This window comes from Orycteropus afer, unplaced genomic scaffold (genome assembly GCF_000298275.1).
Source record: "Orycteropus afer afer isolate SDZICR_OR568_19922 unplaced genomic scaffold, OryAfe1.0 scaffold00107, whole genome shotgun sequence".
NCBI lineage: Eukaryota > Metazoa > Chordata > Mammalia > Tubulidentata > Orycteropodidae > Orycteropus > Orycteropus afer.
Genome location: NW_006921694.1, coordinates 1,254,820 through 1,265,543, shown reverse-complemented (window position 1 = coordinate 1,265,543; position 10,724 = coordinate 1,254,820). Strand labels below are relative to the sequence as shown.

Here is a 10,724-nt window from a genome sequence, read left to right as displayed (position 1 = left end):
CAGCAATAACAACAACAACAAACCCTTCCAGTAAAACAAAGAGAATTTAAAAGGTGAATGTCACCATCTATACACCCCTCACTTCCATCCTCTTCCCCAGAGGTAATTGCTACAATTGGTTTTTGAGCAGTTCTATATGTATTCTTAAAGAAAGAAGGATTTTCTCTCAGTTTTATCAGGAAATGTGTAAAAGCAGGACTTTCCATTTCTTTAATGCATTCAAGATGGGAGAACAGCACACACATGTGACCCTTCTATTTTTTTTTCATTTATTTCCACTTCTTATGCCTTCCTGCTCTCTCTTGTCTAAGACCTTATGCCCCACTTCTAAATGACTCATGTATTTGTTCCCTCGTGCATTTTCCTGGCTATTCTTTGGATTGGGTGATGGGGAGTGTGAGTCCTGTAAGTTAAGGGCACTAGGAGCAGACGTGGACCTTGGTGGGAGCAAGTGCATTCAGCCATGTTTAAAAGGACTAGTAAAATATCGGTATATAGCTAGTGATAGATATCAGTGGTCCTGAGCCATGTGGCCAGATCTGTGAGTAGGCATAAATAAATTCAGTAACAGGCCAGTTATACAAAACCCAGAAGACTGTTTGTTATTCTTCATTTTCAAAGACACCATCACATTGATTATGTGAAAATGTGAAGTTAATTAGCACTCCAGAGCTCTGTCAAACTGAAAAACTGCAAGACATTTAAGAGTTTTTATTTATTTTGTTTTGAGACTGGACCTATTTCTTAGGTTTTCAATGGGCAGAATATATTCTGAGGTTGCGGTTTGGATTGCTTACTATTAGGAAGATACTGCCCACTGTAGATACTGTGGTAAATAATAGATCACAACACAAAATTGTGGGCTTACTTGGTCATCCTATGATGACCTTTCCAATTCTAAATGCTATGCTTTTCTTTAATTCTTTAACTCCCTAGGTCCTTGTTCCCATAAGTTCTCTGTGGAATAAGAGGGTGCTAGCATTGTTTTGTGGAATCCCTAGGAGATGAGAGTGAACACAGGTGAGGTGGGCACTGTTCCTCCACCTAGTGTGCTCATGTGGTGGGTTTTACTTAGATAGTCTCCTTGTTGATTTGTCAAGTTGCTTTTAAGATAATTCATCATCCATTCACTTATCTGTTCGACAGGAATGATCTTCATGATTTCAGAAGGCAGATGATCTCATTTTAAACAATAGAGATGTGAACTTTCTGTCCCATATTCCTAAAACCCAAAGTATTAGGATCCTTAAGGCAGATTCAAGGTACATAAGTTTAACCCTTTCATGACTGAATTATTTTCTGCTTTGAATTTTTTGTTGATACTGTGTTTTCAGTACTAATGGAAGGCATGCTGAAATCAGGGGAAAACATTATTTGAAGTAATATGGATTTTGACACAATTATATGGGGCACATATGGCCCAAGTGGACTCTGGTGATAAGATTGGTGGGGGTGAGGCCTGTTTCTTCAGATTAATGAAGTTATACAAGTCCCCACTAGGCAGCAGCATATACTACACCTGGGACAAGAGCTTCCCAAGAATCCTGAGAGGCTGAAAATGTTGGTGGGTGGTATATGTCCTACAAGGCACAAAAGGGTTAAAAAAAGTTAAGACTTAGAATACCCTGGATACCATTCATGAAGATGGATCAAGACCATGCAGCACTTCATTCTGCTATGCATAAGGACACTATGAGCCAGGGCCAACTTCATGGCAACTACAAAAACTAATAAAAACAACAGAATTCCCTGAACAATGATAATATAGAAATCTGTGGAGTAAAACACAAATCTGGTGATTTGGTGGTTTTAAGTTCACAAACCTTACCCAATAGATGGAGAGAATTTTTTTCCCCTGACAAATATGAATCACTATAAATATTTAACACAACAATTACAGAAAACAACTTATGGTTTTGTTTTAAACTATTTTAATGTGAATCAGCAGGAACATAGTTCTTTAAAACAATCTTCAACTTTAAAGTCTTTCAAGAGCTCAAAGAACAGAAAATTTTAAAAGGGCTTTTGGTCCTCCAAATCCACCATTTCTGTCCTACTCTTTGTTTGTGTGTGGCTCCTTCCATCATTCTTTGGGCCTAACTCCTTTTGTCACTATTGCCTTTATCCCAGGTCTTTTCTTCCCAGCAGCTCAGAGTTGCTGTAGATACTGTAAATCTATTCTTGTTCCAAAGGAAAACAAGTGAGCAGTATCTCAGCCCTGCCAACCTTCTTTACCAACTTCAAGCAAATAGCCATATTGTATTTAAGAGAGGGATGGAGAATTATTTGGGGCCAGAGTAGACTCTAGTGGAAATATACCTGATGTGCATTATTATGTAGGAAGTGCTTACCTCAGCAGCCATTGGTTTGTTGATACTATTCACAAATTTGTTCACATGTTCAAAGTGTTTTGTCATCTCTGTTGCCAAAACCATGTCAATAATAGCCTGACGCAGTGTTCGATAATGATTCCTAAAAATAACCAGAAGACAAAGGGCTTGTTCACGTCACAGCCAGCATTGCAACCTGTCACATGGTAGGTACTGATTTGACAAGGTGATTTCTTTCTCCCTTCCCTTAGCAACAAGCAAGTTCAAAGAAATGAGACATTCCTTCCCTATGAGGCTGGTACAGCAGCCCAATGAACTGCCCTATTACATTCAGTACAGACACAGTGATTCCTATCGCAGACAAATGTCATGATTTCTTTTGAAAATGACATTGGAAGAATGTTTTCTTGTAAATAAGTAATCCTCCAGACTGCAACTAGTTAGAATTTGTAATGGATAAAGCAACAACCCTGCCCCAAATTACTGACCAATTCTTATCATCTAACTTCAAGAGCCAGAATGGGAAGCTGAGTAACATTGGCTATTGGAAAACAATTCTTTCTACAAAACTTTGAATCCCAATCCTTGCATGATACTGATGAGGATGTCCTATTTTCTCAGGTTTCTAGACACCAGATGGATAAGTTCATATAGAAAAGTGGTCCCAAGGCCCTAGCCAGCTCTGTCTTCTCTGTTGAGGGATCTATCCCAGAAGTCTGCTCATGTGCCTGGCTGGTTCTGTGTGGAAAATACCTGCAGCCAGACTTCAGGGTTGCTATCAGCCAAGAGGAATTTCCCATAGATGTCAGCTTGTGGCCAGCTCTCACCCAGAAGAGACTGCAGCAGCTGCGGGGATACCCTTGGGCTTCAGCAGCTCTGCTGGGACCTATAAAGTATTTTTCCTCATGAAGTAGAATTTAGCTGGCCACACAATGAGTTGAGGAAAGACAAGGAAAGATACAGTTTCTCGAGTTTACAAAGAAGTCAGGATGTCCTTCTGGCAGGGGAGGAAACATCTGCTGTGCTTATTAAGGTTAAGGCATTTGGCTGCTAACAATAAGGTCAGCAGTTTGAACCCACCAGCCACTCAGCCTAAGAAAGATTAGGCAGTCTGTTTCTGTAAGGATTTACAGCCTTGGAAAACCAATGGAGGCGGCTAAGTTGGGATTGACTTGATGGCAGTGAGTTTGGGTTTTGGTTTTGTACTTATTATTAATAAAATTAATATTTACAAAGTACTTTGCAGTATATAAAATATTTTTATGAATCCAATGAAGACCAAGTCAGATTTAAAAAATAAACCCAATCTGAAAAGTATAATTTTTAACAGCGAAGTTATTTTATCCTGACACACATGGGATTGCCATGAGTTGGAATCAGCCCACTGGCAGCTGATATTATCTTATCATCTGATACAGTGGTGCAACTATTGTATTTTCCTTCCTCTCCCTTTTTCCCCAAAGCAGAAGCTCCATCAGTACTTGGAGAAGTTAGGGAAAACTTTTTCCCACTCAAACTTCACTAACCTGAGCACAGAGCCCAAGCACAACAAACCTGTCAATATTCTTGAAAATGTTGCATTTGCTGTCCTTGACTGTGAGCTGGAAGGCCAGGGCTGTGTGGTGACTCTCCAAGACAGCAGTGTCATTATAGAGCACAGCGAGTTCACTGCCTGCATTGCACAGGAAGGAATTGGTCCTCCCCGGGTGATCCACGTCATGGACTGTGGCAGCAATTAGTGCTGCCACCTCGTCCAGCTGATCCAGGCTTCCCTGGGGTCAGAGAGAGGGAAAACTGAGCATCACTGAGACAGGCCTGAGACCCACATCCATCCCTGCCTCTTAGGAGCAGAAGGTCTAGAAGAGTTGGGATTTTTCAGAATGTTGTCTTAGCCCTCTGAGCCTTCTCTGGCTTCCTAAATATTGAGAGGCTGCCTAGAACACATCACATAACCACCTTGCTGGGCTTTGATTAGCTGGAGGGAAATGGAAATCTGAACTGGTGCCAATAGATGCTGGATACCTAAACTCCTACTCCAGAGTCTTTTTGTACCACTTGTGCAGGAAGAAGCCAAACAGGCAGGTCTTTTGAATTGCCTACCATGTAGGGTTGCCACGACTCTCTTCTGTGTGTGCAAATAGAGCAGAAAGTGGCCTATGATGACATACATCACTTCTGAAAAGATTTTGAGAGCACTGGCAATAAACAGCACAGTTCAACGAAACTATTAACACAAACATAAAAGGCAAAAAGTGGCAAGGGAGAGAATCTCATAGAGAAAGACCCTATACGAACACCTGAAGGAGCAGGGGGTGTGGGAGGTGGCTTACTACATCAATTTACGAGAGTCGTTGTGGCTGAAAGATGGTGAGTGAGGGGGAATGAGATCCCCAAGGTAAGGCTAGAGGGGTGGGCATAACGTGTGTTCCCAAGAGTTGTTCTCATCAGCTTATGGGAAGAAAAACTGCAAACAGCTTCTCAGACACTATTCAGATAATGACCACTGAGTCTGAAGCTCAGCCCTGTCCGGCCCGAGGACAAATAAGTAATGACACAATGAATGGTCATTGCCCACTGCCATCAAGTTGGATCTGACTCATAACGAACCCTCCTTAGGTTTCTGAGGCAGTATCACTACAGAAGTTGATTGTCCAACCTTCCTTCTGAGGAGTCTGGTGGGTTGGAACCACCAGCCCTCTGGTTAGCAGTCAAATGTCTTAGGCATTACACCACCAGAGCTCCTGAATGGTCATTAGGCTGCATAATTATGTTGGTTTAGAGTGAGTGGTTAAGGCATTTTGGCTGCTAACCAGAAGGTCAGCGGTTTGAACTCACCAGCCTCTCTGTGGCAGAAAGATGAGGAAGTCTGCTTCTGTAAAGATTTACAGTTTTGGAAACCCAATAGGAGTTGCTATGAGTCTGAATCAACTCGATGGCAGTGAGTTTGGTGTTTTGGTGAGGGTTGTAAAGGGCTTTCCTGAAAGCTCCATCTCTACCAGAAGAGGGCCATTTTCCTTTCTAATCCTGACCCCATGGAGCTGGTGAGCAATCCTGGCTTTCCTAAGCAGGGACGATAGTAGATGTTACTCTTTTCAACTCTTCTCAGAAATTCTAATTGTAGCAAAGGAATCACAAGCTTCATTGTGCAAGTAATGGTAGCTGGGAAGGAGGGAGGCCAGCTGTATATCGGGCTGTACATAGAGCTTCCCTGCAAATCGGCACCCACACATGAAAGTACTGAATTCTTCTTAAGTAGGACCAAGGGACATGAAACACACTCAGAATAATGCAAAAGTCATTAATACACAGATATGCACATTGACATCTACACAACACACACACTGTGCAAATCATCAGTAGGCTGAATGGCTCATTATTTAATGGCTCCCTCTGGTAGCATAGTGGCTAAAGCACTCGACTGCTAACCAGAAGGCTGGCAGTTCAAACCCACCAGCCACTCCTCGGAAGGAAGGTTGGGCAATCCTACTTCCGTAGTGATACTGCCTCGGAAACCCAAGGAGGGGTCGCTATGAGTCGGGGCCGACTCGACGGCACATAACAACAACAACAACAACAACAATATACCAGGGCCAGATCCTGATGCTGAAACATAACTAGTAATTACCTAGTAATCATCTGTAATAATTAAGGTCTATCTTCTAACCCAATAACACAGAAGGCTAATGAACATTTGAAGAATGGGCTTCTGTACCAGTCAAGCATGTAAAGGAGTATCTTCTGTGGCATAAATTATTATGTTAGGCATTTGGGGGAGAGGAGGAGTAAGAGAAAGGGCCATATCTATAACACCAAAACCACCAGTCAATTTAATAATCTAAAAATCTCTGCCAAATTGGCTGTAAAATAGCTGTTTGCCCAGTGTATTTAACAACGTTCAGTTCTTGGGTCTTTAATCCAGGCAGGTAACTAGATCGTGGTATCAAAATTCTACCTTCACTCTTTCCTTTCCAAGGAAGAAAGCAGTGGCATGCAGGACGTCTGCGGCGTGAGTGGAGTTATGGTAGGCATTGGAGGAGTGGTAGTTGGCTTCGATCACTTGCAGCCAAGCCCGAAGAGTGGTTTCAGAGCAGTTCAAAAACTCACACACTCCAAACCGGGAAAAAACCTTTAAGCCCAGGTAAACCAATGGCCTGGAAAATAGGAAAACAAATCTAGTTAATTGTATTCACTGGCCCTGAAACAATCTCTCTGATGATCCTGGGAAGTAGAGGCATTCTTCTTCTGATGCTTAGTACACAGGGGCATAAAATCATCTCCTCCCTGGAATGTAGCAGAGCATCTCTCTGTCCTAAACCACTTCTTCTGAACCAGGTGCTTTGGGGTAGTCAATATAAATTATTTCTATAATTTCTAGTCAGAAGCCTTTCAGTTGGTCTGACAACCAAGAAAGGTCCCTGCAGTGCCTTTCTCTCCACTTCTACAGAAGTCCGTTGTTTATTTTGTGCCCACTGAGGAAGTTACTGAGTCTAAAGAGAGAAAGAATGGTTTGGGTGGTCTCATCTGAGTCACATCATTTACAGTCACATTACTCATTTATAGGTGAAAATCATACCTTATAGACCTTATAGACCAACACCACTGGGAAGAAACAGCCTTCTCCAAGTACAGAAAAGACTCACTTAACTGATCTTTCCCCTGCTTTTAGGATGGACCAAAAGACACATCACAGTATTTTCAGTAAGAGCTCACAAATTCATTTTGTTAGGTAAGGCTTCAACAAGTCTGGGGCTGAGAATACTTAGATTAGAATTCCTGGCTTTCAGTTTTTTAAAAAAAAAAAGACTGAGTAGATCTGAGAAGGAGACTGAGTATTTCCTCATCCTGGGTCATCATGAGGCTAATCCAACATCTTAGCCACTAATACTCTGTCTCCGTAAAGGAGCTCATTCAGAGACCAGTCTCTCTGCTTGACAATCCTCCAACATGGCAGGAAAAGCAGAACCTGTGCATAAGGACACATCTCCCTCAAAGTTCCAGATGCCTTGAGAATGGCCCTCAATCCCCCATTGTCCACAGCCAGAGAAACCACATACCTTTTATGTGTAACAGCTTCCAATTCAAAGATGTTGAAATCCCAACTTTCCTCATTATCAAGTAATTGAGCAATACAGGGGGGAACATCATTGATGGTGATTGGCATTGCAAGGTGACTGTGACTCTGGCTCACGTCTGAACAAACAGATGGGGGCAGGGAGGCTGGTTAATTTGGAATCTTGAGTGTCCCTGATATTTTTATCATCTTCATCGTAGTTACTAGAAAGAAAATCTTGAGCTTCCAAAAATTGGAAGATTTTCATTTCAATGACCTTCTCTTACATTATTAAACTTTATAATGCCCAAACAGAAAGATAATTTTAACCATCCAAATGTACAGAGATTTGAAATTCTTATTTTGACAGTTCTCAGAGAAGTAATTTTAATTAGGACACCTAGATTCACATGTAGACCACAAAGGTGCCTAGACTCAAGTAAGATCAATTGGAAGAAACACCAAGGCTCTCCCCAAACAATAACCACAACACTGGGGCTGACAAAGGCCAGAAATGGGTGATCAGTAACAAGGGGACAGGTACAAACTTACTCTTAGTAAACACATACTCGTTTCCTGACAACCTTCTTAAGCCATCCTGGAATAAAGAAAAGATGCCATTAGAAGCAGAAGTAAACCACGTAACTTCCTCCTTTATTATGCAGTAGTATTTGAATCGTGGATCAAATCTGGATTTCAATATCAATCTCCAACTTGAAATAGAGCTTAAAATGAAATCAGAACAACAGGTGCAAGACTCTCCCTTCCATGGCTATCACTCATGGGTGGTGGAGGATTGAGAATAAAGGGTATACGATTGCCTTCAGGTCTTACTCCTGAGCCATAGGCTGGAGCTACTCTTATTTTTCTCTTGCATTTTGAAGTCACATAAGTACAATCACAGAAGTGATCTTGCTTTGGATGCAGGTTATTTCAGAGGGCCCCACGTGTCCTCAGAGATACTGTCTCATTCTTTTGTTCTTAGATTTACATTCTGGGGAGCTGAAACCATGGATCACTACTTGAGGATGTAAGATCTTAAAATGTTTGGGCTGATAGCCAAAGTAATTTTTTTTTTTTTAAAGTGCATTTTCTGTTTTGCAACATGAGCACTGCCACTAGCTTTTAAAGAAAAAAGGCTCTGGATTTGAGGTCTCTGGAGAGGCAGCATAAAGGACTATCCAGAATTCTGATTCTGGTTCTGATACTATTACTAGACTCTTGAACCTGACCCAGTCCCCAAATGTTCTAGATTTTCAGGTTCCTTCCATCCATCTCAGATACTTGAGAATTTAGATCTCTGCTTATAAAAGCTTTTGGAAATGCTTATTTGTCTGTCATCCCCAAAAAGTATGTGCTGAGGTTTGTTGTTGTTGTTGTTGTTATATGCCGTTGAGTCGGCCCCGACTCATAGCGACCCCTCCTTGGGTTTCCGAGGCAGTATCACTATGGAAGTAGATTGCCCCATCTTCCTTCTGAGGAGTGGCTGGTGGGTTTGAACCACCAGCCTTCTGGTTAGCAGTCAAGGGCCTTAGCCACTATGCTACCAGAGTCAGTTTTGACCCATAGCGACCCTATGCCCAACAGAACAAAACACTGCCTGGTCCTGCATCATCCTCACAGTCCGTGCTATGTTTTGAGTCCATTGTTGCAGCCACTTTATCAGGTCTTTACCTTTTCACAACCCTCTACTTTACCAAGCATGATGTCCTTTTTTGGGGACTAGTCTCTCCTGATAACATGTCCAAAGTACATGAGATGAAGTTTTGCCTTCGTAGCTTCAAAGGAGCATTCTGGGTGTACTTCTTTCAATACAGATTTGTTTGTTTTTCTGGCAATCCATGGTATATTTATATTCTTCACCAATACTATAATTCAAATGTATCAGTTCTTCGCATGCATATGAAGCAATTAAAGATACATTGGCTTGGTCAGGCACACCTTAGTCCTCAAAGGGACATCTTTGCTTTTTAACACTATAAAGAAATATTTTGTAACAGATTTGCCCAGTGCAATACATTGTTTGATATCCTGACTGCTGCTTCCATAAATGTTGATTGTGGATTCAAGTGAAATGAAACCTTTGACAAATTCAGTCTTTTCTCCATTTATCATGGTGTTGCTTACTGGTCCAGTTGTGAGATTTTTGTTTTCTTTATGTTGAGATGTAATTCATACAGAGGGCTGTAATCTTTCTTTGACTTTCATCAGTAAGGGCTTCAAGTTCCCTTCACTTCACAAGTAAAGTTATGTCATCTGCATATCTCAGGTTATTAATGAGTCTTCCTCCAGTCCTGATGCTTCATTCCTCTTCATATAGTCCAGCTTCTCAGATTATTTGCTTAGCAACAGATTGAATAAATATGGTGAAATGATACAATTCTGACATACCTTTTCCTGATTTTAAACCATGCAGTATCCCCTTATTCTGTTCAAATGACTGACTCTTGGTTTATGTACAGGTTCCACATGAGCACAATTAAGCGTTCTGGAATTCCCGTTATTTGCAATGTTATTCATAATTTGTAATGTTCCACACAGTCAAATGCCTTTGCATAGTCAAGAAAATACACAGGTAAACATCTTTCTGATATACTCTGCTTTCAGCCAAGATCCATCTGACATCAGCAATGGTAATCTTTCATTCCCTGTCCTCTACTGAATCTGGCTTTAATTTCTGGCAGTTCCCTGTCAATGTACTGATGCAATTGTGTGTAATATTAAGGACATTGTTTGATAATTTCCTCATTCTCTGGGTCACTTTTCTTTGGCATGGGCACAGACATGGATTTCTTTCAGTCAGTTGGCCACGTGGCTGTCTTCCAAACTTCTTGGCATAGACAAGTGAGCTCTTCTAGTGTTGCATTCATTTGTTGAAACATCTTAATTAGTATTCTGTCTATTCCAGGGGCCTTGTTCTTTGCTAATGCTTTCAGTGCAGCTTGGACTTTTTCCTTTAATACCATTGGTTCTTTTCTTTTTTTTTTTCATTGTGATGTGGGTGAAAGTTTACAGAGCAAATTCACTTTCCATACAGCAGCTCACATACACTTTTGTCTCATGACATTGACTGCAATTTCCCACAATGCAACAGCTCCCCTCCCCCTTCCTCCCCATATTTACCTCTTCTCTGTGTCCTTCCCTCCCATGCACTCCTGCCCCCTGAGCTGTCTCCCTGTGCACACACAGCCTTCTATTCTCCCATGATTGAGCTCTCCAAGAAGTGTATTTACCTAATGTAAATGTTCAGCTCATAGGCCTGTCTTTTGTTTGGCTGGAAGCCACAGGAGTGGGTTCAACTCCAGACCTGAAGGACAGCTAGGGGCCATAGTCTCAGGGGTTCT

The 10,724-nt window shown here is 41.5% G+C and overlaps 1 protein-coding gene across 1 annotated transcript in view; it reads right to left on the bottom strand.

The window, feature by feature from the left end:
* Positions 1 to 10,724, bottom strand: part of PDE8B (phosphodiesterase 8B) — a 464,520-nt gene that overhangs the window by 25,851 nt on the left and 427,945 nt on the right. The window contains exons 15-19 of the mRNA XM_042781328.1: positions 7,933 to 7,978; positions 7,385 to 7,520; positions 6,283 to 6,481; positions 3,885 to 4,102; positions 2,352 to 2,472 (exon numbers count right to left, since the gene is read on the bottom strand). Of these exons, the coding sequence (XP_042637262.1) occupies positions 2,352 to 2,472; positions 3,885 to 4,102; positions 6,283 to 6,481; positions 7,385 to 7,520; positions 7,933 to 7,978 (720 nt within the window). The remainder of the gene's footprint in view (positions 1 to 2,351; positions 2,473 to 3,884; positions 4,103 to 6,282; positions 6,482 to 7,384; positions 7,521 to 7,932; positions 7,979 to 10,724) is intronic.